Below are 25,402 nucleotides of genomic sequence, written 5' to 3'. Positions count from 1 at the left end.
AACGAAAAGGCCAACACCCAAACTGTCCCGCTACTCATGTTCTCCATGCATTCAGATGGCCTGGGCTTAGTGGACCATATATTTACTTAGAGTTTTCAAGCTTCAGTACCCCGGAATGAGACAAGAAGCCTTTAGAAAAATAGCATTTATTAAAGCCCATTAAAAAGTGAATAGTAAGCAAAGGGGAACTAAATAGCAAGAAGGGGGGGAGAAAGCTTGAAGGGCTCCAGGGTTGTAGTTTGATTCTCCACCCTTCTCCCCAAATTGCACACCTTTTCATCCCCCTCATGGATTTAATAAGGAGGGGCTGGTATAAGTATAACCCGGAGAAGGGAAACAAAAAGGGAAATAATTGGTGGGTTCCAGACACACTTTTCTGTGCAGACCTGTAGCACCGTTATGTTGGGAGTGGTTCCTGAGATGTTAAACAACACCTCCATTGGACAGATCTGATGCAGACTATACACAGAAAACGTGTACCTGGAAAATGTTTCTGGTTCTTGACAGCAAAGTGACTGGTCCGTCATAATAGAATAGGTTGCTCGTTGCCAATGTTGTCTTCATCGCAGGCGGTCCCAGCGCCAGATAGAGGCGTCGTCACAGACTGCAATCAGGATACTGCTGTCACGGCTGAAGCTGGTCTGTCTGATGGCAGAGGTGCATCTTGGGAGGGTGAGGATGGTGCACCTGAAACAGAGAGCCAGGTTAGAATGTATTTGGTGAAACAGAAAGACAGTGTCTCCGAAGATTGTTATAACTAAACTAAGAGACCACCGCCCGTCATTTCAAATGAGAACAAATGAGTCAGTGGGCAGAGCCAAGCAAGGGGCTGGGCAGGGCCAAGCAAGGGGCTGGGCAGGGCCAAGCAAGGGGCTGGGCAGGGCCAAGCATGAGCTTGCGAGATCCTATTGGCGCGTTGTAGTATATATTTGCATATCGCTGTTAGTGAACGCCTACTTTGCAATGCACATGTGCAATATCTCAATTTGCCTTTACACTCCTTTTAAACAATGCCTTTTTTTTTTTTACTTTAGCAAAGGGTAAAGTCTTTAAAATGTAGTCCACTCTGTTCGTAACAGACTGCAGCTTTGGGAACAGAACTGTATTGAGGACAAACTGTTGAAAACGACACATTTGCAGAATGTCGGACAAAATCCATCTTGCTCCAGCTTCTCCCACTGCCGGCCACTTGGCTTTCTCTCACTACCATATTTGGTAGTGAATGGAAACGCCAAGCGGATGCTTCACATTTATACATCCCCTGAAATATCTGTCTAATTATTCTGTGAGGTCTCTGTCACAGCCCTGGAATATGATACATAACAAGGAGAGTGGTGCTCTACTGGCCTTCACTTCTCTCAGGCAGTCTACCATCTAGGCATGGACCACTGCTTAGGTGAGGTGTATTGGTGGGAGGTTAACTCTTAACTTTCCGGGTCCTTTCAATTCTTTATGTTTTCAGAAGTGAACTTTTTAGCAATTTCTTTTGTAAAAAATTAAATATGGGCAAAGTAGGCAAACATGTCCTTTCTCAGCATCAGACCTGTCTAATTCTCATTTGAAACATTTTGTTTAAAACCTCTTAGATGTTAAGTCCCCTGTATGGGGGGACTGAGCGGTTCTGGACTGGTTCTGACCGACATTTTGGTGTACAAAGCCCTCTGAACGCCATAGTGTCCTGTACCTTAAAGTGGCACAAAGACCCATTTTGTCTGCTCTCTGTTTCCACTCTCTCAGTGGCGCGGACTTGTGGGGTCTGAAACGTGACACTTCATGTTCATAGGGAGTGATGTGTCACATTCTCTGGCCAATCCAGACAAAGAATCGATTTCCTCTGAACAAGTGAGCCTGAGAAATGGCATATGACAGTCTGAGTTCCGCCGTTGTGGTTTCATCTCGCTGTGAAATTCTCAGATGGATTTAGAGCTTTCAAAATAAATAAAACACTAAATCATTTCATAGAATTGAAAGACTGCGTTCTCTTGGTCACAGACAGAAGTTGTAACGAGTCTGCACCCATGTGAATGGTGTCTCTGTGCTGCTCAGTGGACATTTAGATTATATTTATTTCACTGTTAAGAAATGGGAAATCTTATACTAAGTCGTTTAGAATTTGTTTGTTCATATTTGTACCATGTACTTGTGTTCTAAAAAGAGAGTACACCTCGGAAAGTTATAACAACATTTACCAGAAAGGCTAGTTCCAGACCTTTCTAAACTATACAACATTACCAGTTACTGTTTATGACCATGAAAAATGATTAGGTTTGGATATGTCTATTTAGGCAAAAATACAAATGTTACCCTATATAATTAGGATAAATGACAGATTGTTAACATAATGTATTGATGATCTTTCACAAAGTAGTTTGTGAAAGTAACTAGTTTCAAAATAAACGTTATTTAGTGTAGCTTAACTTCTTCCAGTGTGAAGTAATTGGTAGCTTGGTCAACTAAATCTTCTGAGTAGCTTCCCCAACACCTCCACACATACAGTTTCCCTACGGACTCTTACTTTGCTTTGTGGGGGTCCTCTACCTCAAGGTCCCACATGTACAGTTTCCCTACAGACTCTTACTTTGCTTTGTGGGGGTCCTCTACCTCAAGGTCCCACACGTACAGTTTCCCTACAGACTCTTACTTTGCTTTGTGGGGGTCCTCTACCTCAAGGTCCCACACGTACAGTTTCCCTACAGACTCTTACTTTGCTTTGTGGGGGTCCTCTACCTCAAGGTCCCACACGTACAGTTTCCCCACTTGGTTTCCCAGAGCCAACATCTGTAGGACAAGACACGTGTTACTTCAATAGTCAAACAACTTCCTACGTGGAGACAATACTATACTTTCTGTTTAATGTTAAACAACAAACTTGCATCTATTTAGTTAGAAAGTTCCGACACCAAACCACTGTTTGCTTACAATACTGGAATGAACAGTAGCAGATAAGGGATTCCACAAAGCCACAGACAACGGAAGGGGAAATATCATCTCTACCTTCTGCCAGAAGTCCATGGAGAAACGCATGTACCAGATGTCACACTGGCTGTAGTCGAAGCGACCCAGGATTGTCACGTTGGACTCGTTTGGTTTGATGCGGTCAATATCGTCCTCCATCTTCCCTGGTTTCCAACACACAATAGCGTTCTCACACGACTGGTCAGGTCAGGGGAGGAACAGACCAAAGGAGTCGGGTTATGAGGGTCACAATGGGATCCACAACCTAATAACAGAATGTTTGAACAAAAAGATTCTCACAGTCTTACCTTGGATAAAATCAGATCTCCCAGCCAGCGTACGCAGTCCACATAATTCCTGTGGATGTCTCTGGTAGAGAAGTCAGGGAAGTGGATCTTCTGAGAGACCCATGGCCTGTAAGAAGACAGAATCATCGGTTAAAGGAGCAAACATTTTCAAGTTGAAAATCAACAGTTCGGGGCATCAGGTAGCCTAGTGGCTAGAGCGTTGGGCCAGTAACTGAAAGGGTGCTAGATCGAATCCCCGAGTTGACAAGGTAAGAATCTGTCGTTCTGCCCCTGAACAAGGCAGTTAACCCGCTGTTCCTACACAGTCATTGTAAATAAGAATTTGTTCTTAACTGACTTGCCTAGTTAAATAAAGGTTAAATGAAAGATGTGAGATTCTGACTGTATCCTGGCAACACTGTACTATTTTCCTAATATGCAATTGTTCAGCCCTGTTATTTGAACGCGCTGTGTTGTGTATAAAAGTCTGCTGAATGACTGAAATATATAAATGGGAATACACGTACGTTTGTTGCCCACAACCAATATGTTCACCTGTTTGTCTTGGAAGGGTTGTATTCATAGGACCCGTGAATGGCTTTCTGCATCCTCTCTGAGTTGATCGTCCAGAGCTTCAGAGAGTGGTCCATTCCACACGACATGATCTTCTCACCTAGCAGGTCAAAGTCCTGGCGCAGAGACATTTTTCATTATTATATCATTCATCTCTCATTTCCTTTTTGTGTGATCCATATTGTATTGCCATTTTCAATGGTCACATACACATAGAAATCCCTGACTCCTATTGATCAAGAAAGCCAATAAGAGATGGTCGTGTCGTGTACTCACTGCACTGAGGACCTCATCTCTATGTCCCTCTACACCTCCAAAGATGGCCACCAGTGTGTCTGTTTGGATGTTCCACAGACGAAGGGCGTGGTCTAAAGGCAAAACACAAAGCTGATGAGATATTCACACAGTCCATTTTATGTCAAGTCATTCTGTTAATGATGTAAATACATACAGATTATAAATCATTCCTAAATGTAAATCGTTTAGTTCTCAAAAAGTCAGGTCAGTCGAGAAAATATGAAGTCCTAGCTATGGTGTCTAGTTGTTCTACCTTTGCTGACGGATAGCAGGAGGTTGGGGTCTCTGGGGTGGAACTTGAGCTCGTTGATGGCGTTCCCGTGACCAACATAGTGCTGCATTAAAAAACAACAAAACTATTCAGAGATGGCACAACTAATCCCTCCCTTATGCAGAAATGTAAATTCCATCCCTGGTGTATCGGATACAACTACTTGGAAATTGACCCACCTTGATACACTGCATGGTGATGTGGTTGATCACCCGAATGATGCCACGTGACCCCGCCACGGCCAGGAGGGGATGGCTTGTACTGGTGTCAAAGGTCCAGGCGCAGGTGTAGAAGTTCTCATCTGCATCGGCATCCACGTATGACTGCAGGAGTCGGATCTCTCCTTGGGAATGGCACTCGTACAGGGTTACCTGGTAAATTAAGGACATCACATAGTCAGCAGTGACAGGTGGCACATGAGTCTGTATTTTACATGTGTTGGCTATTACACTTTCCACATGGTTTATGTGATGCCAAAGATACTTACTCTGTTGCTCCCAACTGTAGCAAACACCAGTGGGTCTCCTTCTTTACTGTGCCAGTTGAACTGGACCCCAAATAATGGCTGGCCATGGTCCTCCTGTGTAAAGAACAAGTTAATTATGAGTTGAGCTCATGGTCAAGGTGATGAGGTGGCCCTGCGACTTCAAAATCAGTGTTAACCTCGGCCCAAGTGGGAATTCCCTCTTGGTCTAATGGTCAAGACATTGGTTTCTGCTGTGGGAGACCTGGGTTCAGAGCCCACCCGTAACATTAGAACATCTTCATTCAGCTGTTTACAACTCACACAGTATCATATAAACAGCACAGTTCACACATACTTATAACAGGCATGCCAAGTCCAAGGTTGAGATTATGACATTTCTGGAATCAAAAGTAGGCCTATTGATAAGATGTGACATGTCTGCAGTTGGAAATGATTGGAAATATTATTGATAAGATGGGCTCACCCTGAGGCTGTTGACGCACTTGAAGGAATATTTGCACTTCTTTGATTTCCACTTGCCCTTGCCCCAGCTCTTCCTGCCTGGAGCGTTGGCTGTGTTGGTGGGTGTGTCTGGACGCTCCACATTGGTCCCACTCTCAACGCTGACAGCATCATCCTACAAACACAAATTATAGCAACATGAGATGGTTGTGGTTGATGCGTTTGCAACCTGCAATGGATGTTCTGCACCCCCTGTTTTCGACTACACTGGTGTCAGAAGTGGGATGGCCTACCATGAGGGGCTTGAGATAGACTAGAAAAACTAAACTGACAACTGGCTGATGATTATCTACTTGGACAATACCAGAAGGGTCCATAGCTTGATAGCTAACACTACCTAGAGAGCATAACTAGCCAGCTAGCTATTTTAGGTGGAGGCCCTTTGCAGTGTTGCCTCGAATCCCTTGCTCGTTGAATGATAATTTTCTTATTTCCTGTTCTGGAATGTTTGAAAGGGAAATAACCACAACTAACGTTAACTAGGTATCTATAGCTAAAGAAATAAAAATCTAGGCCTAGTTGAAACAAAGGGAAAGGCCCAGCTATCATCACGAACTCCAAAATCAACTACCAGTCGCTTGCTAGTTAGCTTGCTAGCTATGAAAAGTTAGGCTAACATTAGCTACTTAGCTAGCTAACCATATTTCATGTCCGCGCCGATACAAACAGAACAAAACCGAATTTACATTCTCATCTGCAGAGAGATCGGGATTACTGTTTTCATCACTGCTCAGCTTCTGCTTTTTTGTCGGCATCTCCTTTCCCGCTTCGGTAGGGGTCTCGGACATGTTCTCCCTCCTCATCTTCTGTGCTTCTCAGATTCAATCATAGCGCGACCGCGGAGAATAACTTCCGGGTCTTTTATGTCCTTTGGTCTTCACAATAAAAGTCCTAGTCAAGCCAGAGACTGAAGAGGAGGCAAGATACCCCGCTCTTCGTTTTTTCCTAGTTCAATAAAAGCAAATTAACTAAGTAAACCAGACCCACCTGCTATTGCATTGGTGTCTATGGGAGACACCCGTTAATTAAGTAGACCGGAACCAAGTGACCATACATACATGGTCACTGTGTTGGGGCGACAGGTAGCCTTGATTTAGCCCACTGCAGTACAATGTTAAACAAGTTAACATTCACAAGGCTGCAGGGCTAGACGGATTACCAGGACACATACTTCACTGACATTTTCAACCTCTGTCTGACCCCGTTTGTATTAAATCAAATCAAAATGTATTTGTCACATACACGTGTTTAGCAGATGTTATTGCGGGTGTAGCGAAACGCTTGTGTTTCTAGCTCTAACAGTGCAGTAATATCTAACAAGTAATATCTAACAATAACAGGATCTAAAGTAAAGGAATGGAATTAAGAATATATAAATATTTGGACAAGCAATGTCAGAGCGGCATAGACTAAGATACAGTAGAATAGGGTAGAATACAGTATATACATATGAGATGAGTAATGCAAGATATGTAAACATTATTAATGTGACAAGTGTTCCATTATTAAAGTGGCCAGTGATTTCAAGTCTATGTATATAGGGCAGCAGCCTCTAATGTGCTAGTGATTGCTGTTTAACAGTCTGATTGCCTTGAGATAGAAGCTGTTTTTCAGTCTCTCGTTCTCAGCTTTGATGCACCTGTACTGACCTCGCCTTCTGGATGATAGCGGTGTGAACAGGCAGTGGCTCGGTTGGTTGTTGTCCTTGATTATCTTTTTTGGCCTTCCTATGACATCGGGTGCTGTAGGTGTCCTGGAGAGCAGGTAGCTTCCCCCGGTGATGTGTTGGACAGACTGCACCACCCTCTGGAGAGCCCTGCGGTTGCGGGCAGTGCAGTTGCCAAAGCAGGCGGCGATACAGCCAGACAGGATGCTCTCAATTGTGCATCTGTAAAAGTTTGTGAGGGTTTTACGTACACGTTTCAAGCAAACCACCATAGTCCCTGTGCCTAAGAACACCAGGCCCGTAGCACTCACATCCGTAGCCCTGAAATGCTTTGAAAGGCTGGTCATGGCCCATATCAATACCACCATCCAGGAAACCCTGGACTCACTCCAATTCACATACCGCCCCAACAGATCCACAGATAACGCAATCTCTATTGCACTCCACACTGCCCTTTCCCACTTGGACAAAAGGAACACCTACGTGAGAATGCTGTTTATTGACAACAGCTCAGCGTTCAACACCATATTTCCCTCCTAGCTCACCACTAAACTAAGGACCCTGGGACTGAACACCTGCCTCTGCAACTGGATGCTGGTCTTCCTGACGGGTCGCCCCCAGGATGTGAGGGTAGGCAACAATACATCCACCACACTGACTCTCAACACGAGGGTCTGGGGTGCGTGCTCAGTCGCCTCCTGTAATCCCTGTTCATCCATGACTGTGTGGCCGTGCATAACTCCAACACCATCATTAAGATTGCCGACGACGCAACGGTGGTAGGTCTAATCACCGACGACGGTGAGACAGCCTATAGGGAGGTGGTCAGAGACCTGGCAATGTGGGCAAGACAAAGGAGCTTATCGTGGACTACATGAAATTAAGGGCCGAACACGCCCCATTCACATCGACGGGGCTGTAGTGGAGCGGGTCGAGAGCTTCAAGTTCCTCGGTGTCCACATCACTAAGGACCTATCATGGTCCAAACACACCAACACAGTTGTGAAGAGGCCACAACAATGCCTCTTCCCCCTCAGGAGGCCGAAAATATTTGGCATGGGCCCTCAGATCCTTAAAGAGGATCTGAGGGCATCTTGACTGGCTGCATCCCCTCTTGTTATAGCAACTGCTCGGCATCCGACTGCAAGGCACTACAGAGGGAAGTGCATAAGGCCCAGTACCTCACTGGGGCCGAACTCCCTGCCATCCTGGACCTCTATACCAGGCGGTGTCAGAGGAAGGCCCTAGTAATAGTCAAAGACTCCAACCACCTAAGGTATAGACTGTTCTCTCTACTACCACACGGCAAGCGGTAGCGGAGCGCCAAGTCTGACCAAAAGGCTCCTGAACAGCTTCTACCCCCAAGCCATACGACTGCTGAACAGTTAATCAAATGGCTTCCCAGACTATTTACATTGACCCCTTCGTTATTTATTTATTTATCTTAATTGTTTTGCACTGACTCCCTTGCACTGGCTCTACGCACACTCACTATACTCTACCCACATGTTCACATACTAGACTGACACTCCAACTCACTCACACACACACACACACACACACACACACACACACACACACATGCATTTTGACGCCACACACACATAGACATAGTGTGTGTGTGTGTGTGTGTGAGTGAGTTGGAGTGTCAGTCTAGTATGTGAACATGTGGGTAGAGTATAGTGAGTGTGCGTAGAGCCAGTGCAAGGGAGTCAGTGCAAAACAATTCACGTTCACACTTCACATATGCTGCTGCTACTGTTTACTGTTTATATATCCCAATTGCCTAGTCACTTTTACCCTTACCCACAGGTACATACTGTATTACCTCATTTCCCTCAACTACCTCGTACCCCGGCACATTGACTCCATACTGGTACTCCTTGTATACAGCCTCAATATTGTTTTACTCTTTCCTTTTTTATTTAGCAAAAATGTGTCTTACTTTTTATCTGCACGGTTGGGAATGGACTCGTAAGTAAGCATTTCACTGTAAAGTCTACACCTGTTGTATTCGGTGCATGTGACCAATACAATTGTATTTAAGTTGAACTGACCATTTTTTCAATGGTTTCTTTGGTCTAGCCTACATGCTTGTGATACACTTGTTGGATACACTGGTGTCAGAGGTGGGATGGTGACTTTGATCCCACTTCTGTGAAAATGGACAATAAAGATTGTTTTCTTTGCTCTGTTCCGGTATAGGCTACTTTTGTAGAACGTCCTCGGGCAGATCTGGAACGCGCCCAATGCGTAATTCAAGTAGGCTGCAAGCGCACTCGCTTTTGTGCGCTTCTGAAGGTACAGTAGTCACATGATCCAAACGGGAACAAACTCCATTAGAACTCTTGATAGTGCATACATAGTGATCTAGCTCTGAGCGCAACATGATCATCGACAGAATTATCGAGAACGGCCTGAATCTTGTGCATCCAGGGACTGTTGTAACGAGCCCCGTGTATTTGGGGTCTTTTTACCAGGATACCTCACCTGCAACGGAGATCAACAACTCTCTCTGTGCGCCAAACGAGTTTGATGGCTGGGGTAAGGTTGGGAGCCCGACTCCGCCAACTGCAGACAGTGCCACGAACGGTAAAATAAAACCCTCACTTTTAGAAATCAATATACATATTTGTAATTGTTGTTATTTTTCCTCTAAGCAGACTATTGTGTTAATAATGATAGGCTGGCTACTTTATATTATCAAAAAATAATTATTGTAGTTAATGGTTACTTCCTTATTAACCTACTTCTGGAACACCGGAAAGAACATTGCGTTAGTGACACGGAGGATTACTGATCATGGGCAGTGGTGTAAAAATTACCCAATTGTCATACTTGTGTAAAAGTAAAGATACCTTCATAGAAAATTCACTCAAGAAAAGTCAGTCACCCAGTAAAATCCTATTTGAGTAAAAGTTTTAAAGTATATGGTTTTAAATATACTTAAGTTTCAAAAGGAAATGCAATTGCTAAAATATAGTTAAGTATAAATCATTTCAAATTCCTTATATTAAGCAAACCAGATGGCACCACTTTTTTGTTTTTTTAAATGTACGGATAGCCAGGGGCACGCTCCCACATAGACATCATTTAGATCAGAGGCGGTAGGGATGACTAGGGATGTTCTCTTGAGAAGTGTGTGAATTAGACCATTTTCCTGTCCTGCTAAGCATTCCAAATGTAACGAGTACATTTTGTTGTCAGGGAAAATGTATGGAGTAAAAAGTACATCATTTTCTTTAGGAATGTGGTAAAGTAAAAGTTGTCAAAAAATATTAAAAGTACAGATACCCCCAAAAACTACTTAAGTGGTTTTAAGCATTTTTACTTAAGCACTTTACACCACTGATCATGGTTAGACCCAACATCATATTTAGACCTATAATAGCACTGTACAATGGAAGAGCAAGGTAGATAGATACATTATGCTATTTGAATGGCAGAGGAAAGTGAACAGTTACTGTCATTTGGTGAAGGTTGTAGATAACAGTGTGAATTTGGCATGAGCTCTGCTAGCTGTGGAAATAGGGGAAGTGTGAGGTCGCGTTCCAGGTCGTCTTGCCCATTTTAGAATGTTTATTCATACACTGCAGTATGAAGGTTGTGTTTCTGAGTTGTTTAGAATACCTGAGATTCTGATGTTGATAAAGCCTGACTTCTGAGACAGTTCTCCAGACATAATGAGATTTAATCATCTGTGCAGATCAAGCAACTTCAACAACTATATGGACATGCCTCTTTTTGTAGCTTCCACGCCCCATTGAATAACATTGAGTGTTTGAGCTCCTGTGCTTGAACTTGGCAGGCAGAGTTCCCAGGAACTGTATTACTGTATCCTACCACTATAGATATATCATACATCAATGGCTTTTTGCAAAATGAGCATTTTATGAATTGCTGAGTGTACCTTTAATTCAACACAACCACTTTTGCCTCAATAGCAAACTGATCAAAGTTAGTGTTTATTTCAAACTTGTCTTGGGATCAAAGATTCTCATCGGTCCTATTTATACCTGTTGCAGAGTGTTGCATGAGTGAGGTGCGGTCTTTTGGCCGTTTCCAAGGTGTGCGGGTGAAGAATACAGTGAAAGAACTCATCATGCAGAAGCGCCTTAGCAACCAAAATGTACAGGTAAATTAAATTATGTTATGTTATTGTTCGGCTAGTTTGTGTAAATATTATGTTTAGCTTGCACATATTTAGCTTACATCTGTCCATATTTTCATGATCTCTGTTTTTCTTCATGTCCAGCAACACTCTGAGGGAGAATACACAGGTAATATTAACGTTTTATCAACACACATTATCCAGAAATACTGTAGATACTGTACATTATAATATCATGTGCAAATGGTTTTTTTTGTTCGTTATCGTGTAGAGTTGACCTCCCTTCTTCAAGGGCATAAGAGGACTGCGGACTTCAGCTTGATAACCCATTCACCTGCTAAAAGACTTGCTACTGCAAAGGCAATCCTGGTAATTGTATGCTTTGGGTTATAATGTTATTTTAATTGAGTCTCCTTTAACTTTTCCCACGGTTCTTGGTGTTCAGGCTAGGGTTGGTTTCATAGACCCAGGTTAAATACATCCAGGGATATTCCTCTGGTTTAGCTAATGAAGAACTAGTGAAAACCACAAACTCTCATGCAGGTCACATTGTTATAGCTACAAACTATATTGTGTGATATGACCGACCACTTCAATAGCCCAATTCCATTTCTCCTTTTCTGTGTAGTCTGATGTCACTTCACTTGCTTAGTTCCCTTCCGGGAAAATCCCAGTGAGACTGAGTTACCGCCTCCACCCTGAGGGCAATTCCAGAACTCAAAATTAGGAATACAGTTTGGCAATGTTATCATGCATATAGATTATTAGGTTTTGCATGTGTGTCTCATATAAACTCTGTTGTTTTGGAGTGGAAGGAACACAACTACAAATATCTTTCTTCCTTATTGTTTACCTTTCATGACAGGAAATGTACTTAAAGCAGCAATCCCAATCATTGGTTGAAACAATAACAAAGCGTTCTCGTTCTAAACCTCAGGGATTGGGCTGGAGAAATGTAACCACTCTCAAATGTATAGACTGAGCTATGGATGTAAGGACTGACCATCCATGATATCAAAATGATAGTTTAACCATGCTGTATCACATCCGGACGTAATCGGGAGTCCCATAGGGCTGCACACTATTGGCCCAGTGTTGTCCAAGTTTGGCCGGTGTAGGCCGTCATTGTAAATAAGAATTTGTTCTTATCTGACTTGCCTAATTAAATATAAAACATTTTTTAAAAATAATCAATGGGTACAAACAGTTCATTTACAAGTCCAAAAGTGGACGTATCATCTGCAGATTATCCCTTTTTAGTATTTATCATCCACTTCTGTTCCAGAGTCTGAGCCCTCCAGAGGGAAGCACACTGGACATTGACTTCATGGAACTTGGATATGAGTCCATGAAATCAGAGACCTCCCCACAAGAGACCCTCCCTGACTACTTCAGCCACATCGACTATCAGTCCCTCTACCCTCAAACCCACATGCCACAAGCAATGGGAAACTCCTATGTCCCCCAGCATTTCATAGCCCCGCTAACCCAAAAGGGTGTTTGGCCATTGGCTCAGTTTGCTGAAGGGGAGCCGACGTCCTTCTTTCAATGGCAGATACGACAGGAAGAGGAGAAGTTGGCGGGGCTCACCCCCGAGATGCTCACAAGCCAGGATAATGATGGAGACACGTCAGTTTGTGTAGTATTCATCAACCCCTTGTATACATTTGCCTTTTGTAGATCTAAGCAACTATGCATACTCGACTCAGTTAATTTTCTAACCCAGTGGCCTCCAACTCTGGTCCTGGGGAGGTACGGGTGTGCAGGGTTTTGTTCCAGCCTAGCACAGTGTTTGAACACAAACCTGCCACACCCTGTAGCTCTCCAGGAACAAGGATGTTAGTGACACTGTTCTAATCCATCATGTGACCTATGCTTGCCAGACATTTATACTCTTAGAAAGAAGCTGCTATCTAGAACCTAAAAGGGTTCTTCGGTTGTCCCAATAGGATAACCCTTTGATGAACCCCTTTTGGTTCCATATAGAACACTTTTGGTTCCAAGTAGAACCATTTGGGGTTCAATGTAGAACCCTTTCCACAGAGGGTTCTATATGGAACCAAAGGGAGTTCTCCTATGGGGAGAGCCGAAGAACCCCTTTGGAACCCTTTTATCTTAGTGTAGATTTTTTTTTATCTCTGTGTTGCCAGATTCTTGCACATAGCTGTGGCACAGGGCAGAAGGGCTCTAGCTTATGTGCTGGCCAGCAAGATGGCTACTGTCGGCATGCTGGATATGAAGGAGCACAATGGCCAGGTAAGGATTTACATTCTCACGCCCAATTCTAAATGGACCCCTAGCCCCAGAGACTTCTGCCACACACACACACACACCACACACACACACACACACACTAGTGCCTAGGAGCTAGTGGCTATGGGTTGATTTGGAATTGGTCACAAGGGCGCAGTTATGATTACAACTGGGATATCATCTGAAAAGGAGGATTTTCAACATTTGATCTTTTTTGTCTTTTGTTTTGTACCCAGAGTGCCCTTCAATTGAGCGTTGCAGCCAATCAACATCTGATAGTGCAGGACCTGTTGGCCCAGGGGGCTCAGATCAACACCACTGACTGCTGGGGCCGCACCCCTCTGCATGTGTGTGCAGAGAAGGGCCACGCTCTCACTCTCCAGGTCTTTGACTTTCCCACTGTGGCACATACTAAGAGTGTGATATGAATAGGGGCTCTGGATTTAATCTGACCACGTCATGTTCTGACCTTATAACTTGTATTTCACAACTTTTGTTTGAGGCATCACTGCAGCCAGTCAACCTTAGCAGTTAGATAACCCAGTGCTCCTCAGTGGCACAGCGGTCTAAGGCACTGCATCTCAGTGCTAGAGGTGTCACTACAGACCCTGGTTTGATCCCAGGCTGTATCACAACCGGCCGTGATCGGGAGTCCTATAGGGCGGCGCACAATTGGCCCAGCATCATCCGGGTTAGGGGAGTTTTTTTCCGGGGTAGGCCGTCATTATAAAATAAGAATTTGTTCTTTAACTGACTTTCCTAGTTAAATAAAATAAATACAAATTAAAGATAGTCAGGGAAGTGTCATGCACATAGACCAGTGTAAGCAATACAGTGACTAAGGTCTGGTTTCAGTGATGGACTCTTTTGGTATAGAGGAACTGCCTACGTCACTACTTTATCAGCTTGAATAAAATACTAAATAGTAGCTAGCAATATGGAGATCAGAGGTTATTTTTAATGAGTGCATTTCACAAGTGGCTAGTTTGCATCAACTACCTGAACTAAAACAACTGCAAAGGTTGTGCCTGCAAACTTTGGTTTTTGAATCACGTTGTTCTGGCATGTCTGCCTCTGGATTTGTGTGGCAAAACCCCAGATGTATTTTTCCCTTATCAATGTAGGCAGTGACTTAGTTCCTCTTTGTCAGAAGAGTCCATCATTGAAACCACATCCTACTCACTGTGTTGCCTAGGGTATACCTCATCATACAGAGACTATGGTATGAAAGGTTTGAATAAAGGTCTGAAAACATGATGATTGTTGAACACAATCTCTGTTATTATTATTATTATAATACATAAGGTTTGGCAACTTTAATCAACGTCTTGGCACTAGAGGAAGGAAATAGTGGTTGGAAGAGAAGTCAGGGAAAACACTGAGCCGTAGGGATGTGAGTTCTCTCTTTTAATAACACTGGTTGCCAATCACAGCAAACAAAGTTAACGTTTTTACCAGGAGCCTTGTGTTTGTTAATGTATGAATGGAAAAGCTAGGTTTATGATCGCCTGAACAACGATCCTTTTATGTCTTTACCAGATGATTTGAACATAGTCTGATACAGTATGTCATCTGCACTGTGCAAACTTGGTTTTCAGGGTATTTTACCCCTGCTAGTTTCAAGAAGTAAAACCACAGGTTGGTTGTCAATGGTCGATTTGTTCTAGGCTTCCAGTATATGGAAATAAGGCGGGGTGATTTTCCCCCCTGCACGCTCTTGCCCAAATGGAACAAAAAAAAGTGTAGAGAACTCTGGTGCTGTATGCACAATCAGAAGAGATCTGTCAGCAACTTGCTGATGCCATTTTGATAAGAATCTATGCAAATTTGGCTCATGACTCAATGAATGGATTTATAGGTTTCACTGAAACGTTGCCATCTTAATTATCTGTGATACACTGTGCCCTTTTCAGTGATTTTATCTTTCAATTGGAATTTTGTCTCACTGTGTTTGATGTTCCTCCTGACTTGGAATGTTGGAATGTTTTTTTGTCCCATAGCAACAGTTGTTCTGTATCGGGTTAGATCACAGGCAGTGACTTCCTCATCAGCTCATAACATATATAACAGCCAGCCAATCACAGAGCATTTCCTCAAAACAACACTGGGACAAAATCCCCCTTTCTTTGAAAAACTGGTTTAACAACAGATGTGCTTCTGATAAAAGGTCACGGCAAATGCACTCCCAGCCTATCAAACATTAACCGTCAACAGAACATGGCACGCTAAACCTCCCAATCATTAACGCCTATTAATCTGTTACTCAACTGGTCCTGGATGATTCTCACAACAGTTCTTGTTGTCGGATACTATTCATTAAGGAAGAACAGGCGCTGCTGATGAATGGCTGGCATATACTATCTCTTTTAGATCTCTAGAACTAAACATTGACACTATCGTCGTTAGCGATGACATGTTTTACCATGACTAGCTAATTCCACAGTTGTACCTTAACACAAGTGTGTGTGTGTGTGTGTGTGTTTTAAATTGAAATCAAAAGTTCTTCCTGTTATACCCATCTGCCCTTTATCCCCCTGTTTAACATTTTCCTTCACACTCTCTCTCTTCCCGTAGACCATCCATAGAGCTCTGAAGGGTAAAGGGCAGGAGCTTAGTGTGGAAGAAGTCAACTATGATGGTGAGTCAGAGTTGCTCAGAACTATGACCTGTCAGGATTGCTCATAATCCTCTATACAATAAAACAGGTGAGGCAACCTGTGTCTCAACCCAAGGCTGAGTCGCAAACTACGACAGTCAACATTATTTAACCGTCATAACGGCAAAATAAATACTACCTCCCCAATGCCTCAACCTGCTTTTCTCTCCAGGCCTAACTCCACTTCAGACAGCGGTCCGGTCTCACAATGCGGTTGTCCAGGAGTTGGGCCGTATGGCGGCGACCCCCCAGTCCCCTGGGGAGGTGGAGTTGATGCAGAGAAGGAAGCTACTGAGGCAGTGTGTCAACACACTGCTCCTCATGGGAGCCTCCTGTGCAACTAAGGTGAGTTTGAGTAGCCTGGCCCCAAATCTGTCTGATGCCTTGTCAACTCCAACCTTGCCAACTCCTACGGTCATTGGAGTTGGCAAGGCATCATAAACAGATCTGAAACCAGGCTAGAGGTTGAGAATCTTTTCATTTATAATTTTTGCGTATCATTCTTTGGCAGCATAGCCCATTCCATACAGTCTGACCGTACTTGTGTCTTTTTCCAACAGGATCATAAAAGTGGCCGCACCTCCCTGCACATGGCTTCTCAGGAGGCCAATGTGGAGCTTTTACGCATCTTCCTCGACCAGCCAGACTCTCTGTCTATCGTCAATGTCAAGGTGAGATACTACTACAGTACCTAATGTCAAGGTGAGATACTACTACAGTACCTAATGTCAAGGTGAGATACTGCTACAGTACCTAATGTCAAGGTGAGATACTGCTACAGTACCTAATGTCAAGGTGAGATACTGCTACAGTACCTAATGTCAAGGTGAGATACTACTACAGTACCTAATGTCAAGGTGAGATACTACTACAGTACCTAATGTCAAGGTGAGATACTACTACAGTACCTAATGTCAAGGTGAGATACTACTACAGTACCTAATGTCAAGGTGAGATACTGCTACAGTACCTAATGTCAAGGTGAGATACTACTACAGTACCTAATGTCAAGGTGAGATACTACTACAGTACCTAATGTCAAGGTGAGATACTGCTACAGTACCTAATGTCAAGGTGAGATACTACTACAGTACCTAATGTCAAGGTGAGATACTACTACAGTACCTAATGTCAAGGTGAGATACTGCTACAGTACCTAATGTCAAGGTGAGATACTACTACAGTACCTAATGTCAAGGTGAGATACTACTACAGTACCTAATGTCAAGGTGAGATACTACTACAGTACCTAATGTCAAGGTGAGATACTGCTACAGTACCTAATGTCAAGGTGAGATACTGCTACAGTACCTAATGTCAAGGTGAGATACTACTACAGTACCTAATGTCAAGGTGAGATACTGCTACAGTACCTAATGTCAAGGTGAGATACTACTACAGTACCTAATGTCAAGGTGAGATACTACTACAGTACCTAATGTCAAGGTGAGATACTGCTACAGTACCTAATGTCAAGGTGAGATACTACTACAGTACCTAATGTCAAGGTGAGATACTACTACAGTACCTAATGTCAAGGTGAGATACTGCTACAGTACCTAATGTCAAGGTGAGATACTACTACAGTACCTAATGTCAAGGTGAGATACTACTACAGTACCTAATGTCAAGGTGAGATACTACTACAGTACCTAATGTCAAGGTGAGATACTGCTACAGTACCTAATGTCAAGGTGAGATACTGCTACAGTACCTAATGTCAAGGTGAGATACTACTACAGTACCTAATGTCAAGGTGAGATACTGCTACAGTACCTAATGTCAAGGTGAGATACTACTACAGTACCTAATGTCAAGGTGAGATACTACTACAGTACCTAATGTCAAGGTGAGATACTGCTACAGTACCTAATGTCAAGGTGAGATACTACTACAGTACCTAATGTCAAGGTGAGATACTACTACAGTACCTAATGTCAAGGTGAGATACTGCTACAGTACCTAATGTCAAGGTGAGATACTACTACAGTACCTAATGTCAAGGTGAGATACTACTACAGTACCTAATGTCAAGGTGAGATACTACTACAGTACCTAATGTCAAGGTGAGATACTGCTACAGTACCTAATGTCAAGGTGAGATACTGCTACAGTACCTAATGTCAAGGTGAGATACTACTACAGTACCTAATGTCAAGGTGAGATACTACTACAGTACCTAATGTCAAGGTGAGATACTGCTACAGTACCTAATGTCAAGGTGAGATACTACTACAGTACCTAATGTCAAGGTGAGATACTACTACAGTACCTAATGTCAAGGTGAGATACTACTACAGTACCTAATGTCAAGGTGAGATACTACTACAGTACCTAATGTCAAGGTGAGGTCTCGCCTCTCTCTGGAAAACAAACGTACATGATAACAAATCGGCGTTCTGGCTCAAATTCTGAGCTGACAAACAGTGTTCCCATTGTTCATTGTTTTTTGGTCATCAGGAGGTAAGTTAACTAAACCCTCTAACATGAGTTCTGTCTACCAGGCATTCAGTGGAAACACAGCACTGCACTTTGCCAGTTCTGTGCATGGTCGCCTGACTCAGGTAGATGCTGTGAAACTGCTGATGAGGAGAGGGGCCGACCCCAGCTCCAAGAACCTGGAGAATGAGCAGCCTGCCCAGCTGGTGGCTGAAGGGCCCGTCGGAGACCAGGTGAATAATGCCCCAAAATGGTTCTTCGGGTGTCCCCCTTCTGTAGAAATGACTCTACGCGGAACCCAAAAAGGTTCTACCTGGAACTAAAAAGGTTCAAACATGGAACCAAAAAGGGTTCTTCAAATGGTTTTCGTATGGGGACAGCCGAAGAACCTTTTTTAGGTTCTAGATAGAAAAAAATACTAAGTGTGTAAGCACATCCATAAATCAGGTACAAAAAGTACAGCATGGTTGTACATTGATGCCATTGCCTGGAAAAATATAAGATACCAGCACACGGTTGAATCCTCCCTCTGTGGGAGCATTTAAGTGTTCTTGTATCTATCTGTCAGGTGAATATTCCCATGTCGTTGTTTTACTATCATGTAATCATTATTTAACCAGGCAAGTCGACTGAGAACCTTTTATCAATTACTATTAAGGTCTGTCTGAGACGCAAACACAGAGACGCAGTAAAAACACAACAGGAAGAACACACAAGTTCACGTGTTCGACTGGCAGACATTCAAAACACACACACTTCAACAAGATGGGACTGTATTGTAATAATGTGCCTCTGGTTGTTTCTCTTAGGTGCGGCGTATCCTGAAGGGGAAAGGCTACCAGGCCCGGTCTGCTGCCCAGTAGGATGCAATCTCCTGTCCAGAAACACTGTCAGTCAGACAGTCCAGTCTACGTAGAAATGATTTGCCATCGTATGTATGGCAGATGTCAGTTGTTTCAATGAAACAGTGAATGTTGTTCGCTACAGTGTAGTGTATTTTGAAGTAACCATGTGATCGTCTACCTTAAAGGGGCAATCTGCAGTTGTTACATCCATTTTTGGACTTGTAAATTATTAATATGTACCCATTGTTTCTTGGCAAATATGACTTATACATTCATCATGAGCTTAGTTCAACTGTCGTACCCCATCAGAACCCAAAATATATAAGCTTGTTTTACTCCAATGTTTATAAACAAAGTACATGGAAACAAACACTATAAACAGTAGCTTCAAAATATGGTTCAAGCTATAATGTTGATATCATGGATGGTTACTCCTTAGCCGTGCCTATGAATTTGAGTGTTAACCTTTCTCTAGCCCCATCCCTCAGCTTTTTACTGAAACGGGCAGAGAATACGCTTTGTTTTTGTTTCAACTGCTGACTGCCGCTTTAAGGAATGACGCCTGAAGGGGTTTTCACCACTAAACCACTTTGGGTTGAGTCACAGGTTGACTCACCTGTAATGCTGGTGTGAAACACCTTGAGCTGGAATGTGCATTGTAGCTAGGGCTTGACCACATAGTAAGAGTGTAATGTAGCTAGGGCTTGACCACATAGTAACAGTGTAATGTAGCTAGGGCTTGACCACATAGTAAGAGTGTAATGTAGCTAGGGCTTGACCACATAGTAACAGTGTAATGTAGCTAGGGCTTGACCACATAGTAACAGTGTAATGTAGCTAGGGCTTGACCACATGGTAACAGTGTAATGTAGCTAGGGCTTGACCACATAGTAACAGTAATGTAGCTAGTGCTTGACCACATAGTAACAGTAATGTAGCTAGTGCTTGACCACATAGTGACAGTGTAATGTAGCTAGGGCTTGACCACATAGTAACAGTGTAATGTAGCTAGGGCTTGACCACATACCAGTAACCTGAAGAGACGGGAGCTCAGGATTTTTGAATTTCTTGGAGGTTCTGGTACGGTGGCAGCATGGGGGTCTTGCCTTATTTTATTCATTTTAAATGTGTATTTTCATTTACTTTATAAATAAATGAAAATAAATGAGTTGGCTAGTGTCACAAATAATTAAGCTATATAACGGGTCATTGAGTTTGTGCATATTTTGCTTTAGTACCCATCTCAATTATATACTGTACCATGGAGATGAGATGTTAGTACAATATCTAGACTTGTAATTTGTTTGATCTCTTTTGGAATGTAAATATAGGATATTTTTTATGTATTGTCACCAAATTTGTTAACAATAAATACAATTGATTAACAGTGCATTTGATATTAACTACGCTGCCTGAAACATGACTTTATGGGCATATTATCACCACCAGCAGTAATAGGTAAGGAAGAAGAATGCCAACACACAGGTAGAACTTGGGATAGGTTTTATCAAAGCACAGAAGAAATATTAAACTGAATTACAGACAGGATATAAATTGAAGAGACATTCAGGCAACAGTTACCCATCAGTCAACTATTTTATAATGTTTCATCAAACAAATGAGGCCACGACAGACAAATTGCTTTAGGTCTATTTGATAATGACAGACTACAGACCACACACAAATCATATTCTTGATTAACACAAGATGAATCAGGAAAAGTCACGTGATCTCAGTCAAACTCAACCAGCAGGGAGACATTGCTTACCCCTGCCATCCATAGGCAGAACGTTCTGTTCCTCTAGTCTCGAAGTCATTGGATTCCAATTCAGAATCTTGGTGATGGGAGCCCATTGTTATTTCAAGGACAGAATACTATTGAGATGTCCATCCATGGGCAAATGATGCTGGCTACAATGCTGCTGCTAACAGCTCGGCCGAGTGTTTCTGTAGGTGCCTGTTGAGGTGTGTGCGGCGGGTGTAGCTCTTGTCACAGTGAGGGCAGGGGTACGGACGCACTCCAGAGTGAGTCAACAGGTGCTTCTTCAGATCAAACTTCCTCTTCAGGCTCTTCCCACACTCTGGACAAGAGAACGGCTTCTCACCTGAGGGACGGGACAGTATTAAGGACTGTAAATCAAGATTACACAGAGTTACTTCAGATTACACAGAACTACGATTAAATTGTTTGTTTTATTATCATTGATCACAAATGCATAAACGCATTGCATATGTCCTGCATTGCATATGAAAGTACAAACATGTTTAGCATTTCTTGGACAAATGACAGCAGTATCATTCATATACACCATATAATTGTTAAATCAACGGCCCCCTTAAAGGGATACTTTGGGATGTTGTCCCTTTATCTACTTCCCCAGAGTCAGATGATATTATGTCTCTGTGTCCAGTATGAAGGAAGTTAGAGGTAGTTCGCGAGCCAATGCTAACTAGCATTAGCGCAATGACTGGAAGTCTATGGGTATTGTTGTGGAAATTCTTACACAGGGATTTAGCAAATGCAATAGCGCTAGTTAGCAACTTCCTCCAAACTTCTCGCAGAGACATAAAAATGGTATCCACAACTTCATTGAACTCTTTGGGCCTCATTGCCAAAATCCGAGCTATCCCTTTAACTACAAGCTCCTGGTTCTGACCTGAGTGTGTCTTCATGTGTTCTGTCAGGTGACAGGATATGGAGAATGTCTTCCCACAGTCAACACAGCTGTAAGGTCTTTCTCCTGTGTGACAGCGCATGTGTTTCTGCAAGTCCCCACCAGAGGGCCACGCCTTTCCGCACACCTCACACACGTACGGCCTCTCGCCCGTGTGCCGCCGCACGTGAACGTTCAACCCGGCGAGCGCCGTGAAGCGTTTCCCACAGTAGGAGCAGTGGAAGGGCTTCTCGCCCGTGTGGATCCGGAGGTGTCCCTCCATGCCGTCTTTGGTCCGGAAGCGCTTGCCGCAGTGGGCGCAGAGAAAGGGCTTCTCCTCCGAGTGGGTTCTGAGGTGGGACTGGAGGGACCCCAGAGTAGTGAAGTTCTTCTCACACTGGTCACATTGATGAGGTCTGTCCACAAGATGGCTTCTCTGGTGGATCCTCATGAGGGTCAGGCCTGTAAACGTCTCCTCACAGTAGCGGCACTTGTACCTCTGGCCCTCGCTCCCCTCTGGGACCGGATGGGTCTGCTGGTGTTTGATGAGTTTGGCCTGCGAGGTGAATGTCTCGCCGCAAACAGGACAGACGAGTTTGGGTACGCGGTGCATCTGCCGGTGGGCGTCGCGCTCCTTCGCCGAGCCGAACACACGCTCGCACTGGGTGCAGGCGAAGCCGCCGCCGGAAGAGTGAGTCTGCTTGTGATTCGTCAGGCTAGAGAGGAGGCGGAAGCGTTTGCCACACAGGCAGCACTGGTGCAGTGGCTGGGCCCAGTGGGTCTTGTGGTGTCGGGTCAGTTCCAGCTGGGTCCTAAAGCCCGCCCCACATTGAAAACAGGTGTTGGTCTTGTGGGTGAGGCGGTGGCGGTACTGCTCGCGGAGCGATGCAAACCGCTTCCCGCACTGTGCGCAGTCGAAGGTGGCGTTGACACACACAGAGCGCTTATGGTCGTTCAGGCTCCAGGGCGTTGGGAAGCCAACGCCACACTGGGCGCATTTGTAGCGGCCGCCTCGCGAGTGTGTGGTCAGGTGACGCAGCACCTGGGAACGGTAGATGAAACACTTCCCGCACGTCGGACACTTATGGGCAACACGCCGGGGATTGTGGGATACGCTAGACGGGAGCGTCTCGGAAGACGATGACTCCCCTGTGGGGCTGTCTGTGAGGAAACAGGAAGAGAAGGTAATTGGTATTTTATTAGGATCCCCATTAGCTGCTGTGAAAGCAGCAGCTACTCTTCCTGTGGTCCAACACATAACATGAAACATGACACGAACATTAATAGACAAGAACAGCTCAAGGACAGAACTACGTACATTTTTAAAAAAGGCACACGAGAGGATAACCAGAGAGGATATTGGGAAATGGAGTTTGTAATGGAGGACAAAATAGGAATATCTTATGCGTACACCTGATAGGGAGCTGCAGCACAGGAGGCTGGTGGGGAGGACGGGCTTGTGATAATGGCTGGAGTGGAATGGTATCAAATAAACCACACACAGGTGTTTGATGCCATTCCATTTGCTTTGTTCCAGCCATTATTATGAGCTGTCCTCCCCTCAGCAGCCTCCTGTGAGCTGCAGGTGGTTAGGAGGGTATAAGACACTCACCTGTGTCATTCTCCACCCTAATACATTCTACAGGCTTATCAGACGACTCTGGGATGATGCTGAGGTGGGAAATAACATGTCATGTTAATCATTCATCATTTACCCAATACTCACACACAGTTCACGTTTCGACACTGTTCAAATAATGTACACTCAAAAACACACAAGATACAATCTGTCCATACTTACTGTCACGCTACTGCATTCCACACACATACACACACTCCCAAACACACGCTGACCACACTTTCCTCCTCAGTGTGGTGTTAGACACACACACACACACTCTGTCCATCATCACACTACCACTCACACACACACTTACCACTCAAAACACCCATTCTGATACAATCTGTCCATACTTACTGTCACGCTACCGCATTCCTAACACACCACACAAATACTGACCACACATACCTCCCCGGTGAGGCCTGGGGCTTTTGGCTGCTCACAGGAACAGTGTTCCTCTCTGGCGAGGGCCTGCTCTGTCCTGAGGGAGAGTTGACTGCAGTCTGCCCCCTGCAGGCCACAGGCAAGGTGACAGTGGGTGCAGACTGGGAGACGACAGCAAGAGAGTGCTGGCCCGGCTGGGGGATAATCATTATAGATTGGCTCTGAACAATGAAACCCATAATCCCTAGGTTGGACGTTTCCGTTTCCCCTGCCACTCTATTGGCTGATTCCTGGTCTTGACCAATCAGCTCGGCTACTTTCGATTTCTCGTCGTCCTCTCGTTTGATGCAGACCTTCTCCTGTTCTTCTCCTCCCTCTTCATCCATCCTTTCCTCAGGGAAGGGTTCTGACTCCCTGTCAGAGTCGGCAGAGGGACAGTACACCATCAAATTTGGAAGACAAACAGGTAGAGAGCTGAGGAGGTTGGTCTGGGATGGGCTGGAGTCTGCACAAGACAAGCGAGAAGCACAGCTGTAAACAATTCAAATAAAAACATTTGGACTTTTAAAACAACTGAGACTGCAGACTATGACTGGGTTGGTGATTTCTGCAGGGTTGGTGATTTCTGCAGGGTTGGTGATTTCTGCAGGGTTGGTGATTTCTGCAGGGTTGGTGACGTACCTCTATTTATCAGGTGTTCCCGGCAGCACGTTTGGCTCTGCAGCACAGACCTCAGCCTGTCACTGTGGGGGATAGACTGCAGACATTCATCCACACCACCGGGGACAGAGTCAAGCCAGGAAGCAGCCTGGGGAACACAGGGGGGAGATGTGTGCTGGTCAAAGTGTGGTTAGTAAATGTGGTCAATATGTAGCTTGTGTAGTCTCTTAGTAGTGAAGTTGATGGTTGACATGCGGTTGCCGGTCACTGTGTACCTGTTTAAAGTCTGGTACTGGCAGCAGCTCCTCCAGTCTGGAGAGGAACACACACACCAGAGACTCCAGCTCTGCATTAAAGTATTGACCAAACTGAGAGAGATAGTAGAGAGAGAAAGAGAGATATATAGTACAGAGAGAGAGATAGCAGAGAGAAAGAGATAGCAGAGAAAGAGAGATATAGTACAGAGAGAGATAGCAGAGAGAGAGAGACAGTAGAGAGAGATAGTACAGAGAGAGAGATAGTAGACAGAGAGATAGTAGAGAGAGAGAACAATTCTTCACTGAACTCAGAGTTTAGTACAGTGCTGTCACATGCTCTGCTGCATGTTACTCAAGTGAAGAATGATTCATTTTCTTACAGTCCATTGATCTCCTGGACTCCTCTGGGTGTATGCCATGAGCCTGGCTTTGGCATCCTCAAAGGCCTTGTCACTGGACTGTAAAAACAACAGACACATACCTTA

General features: G+C 44.1%; 3 protein-coding genes across 8 annotated transcripts in view; 1 reads left to right on the top strand and 2 right to left on the bottom strand.

The window, feature by feature from the left end:
* Nucleotides 1-129: 129 nt before the first annotated feature.
* On the bottom strand, nucleotides 130-6,242 carry LOC110511883 (polycomb protein eed). The gene is made up of 11 exons (XM_036951349.1): nucleotides 6,058-6,242; nucleotides 5,334-5,486; nucleotides 4,871-4,963; nucleotides 4,563-4,754; nucleotides 4,366-4,447; nucleotides 4,092-4,183; nucleotides 3,798-3,931; nucleotides 3,264-3,369; nucleotides 2,995-3,153; nucleotides 2,705-2,778; nucleotides 130-687 (listed from the first exon to the last, which is right to left on the bottom strand). The coding sequence occupies exons 1-11, from the start codon at nucleotides 6,172-6,174 to the stop codon at nucleotides 561-563; spliced, it is 1,329 nt and encodes a 442-aa protein (XP_036807244.1). The 5' UTR covers nucleotides 6,175-6,242; the 3' UTR covers nucleotides 130-560.
* A 3,074-nt stretch (nucleotides 6,243-9,316) lies between these two features.
* LOC110495544 (NF-kappa-B inhibitor zeta) lies at nucleotides 9,317-20,728 on the top strand. Of its 2 annotated transcripts, XM_036951335.1 has the most exons (12): nucleotides 9,317-9,629; nucleotides 11,063-11,172; nucleotides 11,293-11,317; nucleotides 11,420-11,517; nucleotides 12,434-12,777; nucleotides 13,299-13,404; nucleotides 13,638-13,784; nucleotides 15,976-16,039; nucleotides 16,230-16,402; nucleotides 16,618-16,728; nucleotides 18,562-18,729; nucleotides 19,306-20,728. In XM_036951335.1, exons 1-12 carry the CDS (start codon nucleotides 9,425-9,427, stop codon nucleotides 19,357-19,359), a joined length of 1,605 nt encoding a protein of 534 aa, XP_036807230.1. In that variant the 5' UTR covers nucleotides 9,317-9,424; the 3' UTR covers nucleotides 19,360-20,728. The 2 variants fall into 2 exon arrangements, 1 of the variants encoding a protein (XP_036807230.1); XR_005037322.1 differs by lacking the exon at nucleotides 19,306-20,728 and having other exon boundaries at nucleotides 9,318-9,629; nucleotides 16,618-18,371; nucleotides 18,403-18,702.
* A 101-nt stretch (nucleotides 20,729-20,829) lies between these two features.
* Nucleotides 20,830-25,402, bottom strand: part of LOC118941030 (zinc finger protein 135-like) — an 8,659-nt gene continuing 4,086 nt past the window's right edge. For 3 of the 5 annotated variants that reach the window (XM_036951310.1, XM_036951311.1, XM_036951313.1), the window contains exons 4-9: nucleotides 25,298-25,375; nucleotides 24,936-25,028; nucleotides 24,682-24,808; nucleotides 24,016-24,505; nucleotides 23,608-23,666; nucleotides 20,830-23,156 (exon numbers count right to left, since the gene is read on the bottom strand). In XM_036951310.1, the coding sequence (XP_036807205.1) occupies nucleotides 21,661-23,156; nucleotides 23,608-23,666; nucleotides 24,016-24,505; nucleotides 24,682-24,808; nucleotides 24,936-25,028; nucleotides 25,298-25,375 (2,343 nt within the window). In that variant the 3' untranslated portion in view covers nucleotides 20,830-21,660. The remainder of the gene's footprint in view (nucleotides 23,157-23,607; nucleotides 23,667-24,015; nucleotides 24,506-24,681; nucleotides 24,809-24,935; nucleotides 25,029-25,297; nucleotides 25,376-25,402) is intronic. The other 2 variants (XM_036951314.1, XM_036951312.1) reach the window with 2 other exon arrangements.

The sequence above is a fragment of the Oncorhynchus mykiss genome, chromosome 18 (assembly GCF_013265735.2).
Source record: "Oncorhynchus mykiss isolate Arlee chromosome 18, USDA_OmykA_1.1, whole genome shotgun sequence".
Lineage (NCBI taxonomy): Eukaryota > Metazoa > Chordata > Actinopteri > Salmoniformes > Salmonidae > Oncorhynchus > Oncorhynchus mykiss.
Note: the sequence above shows the minus strand (reverse complement) of the source record. Positions and strands in the feature narration are given on the sequence as shown.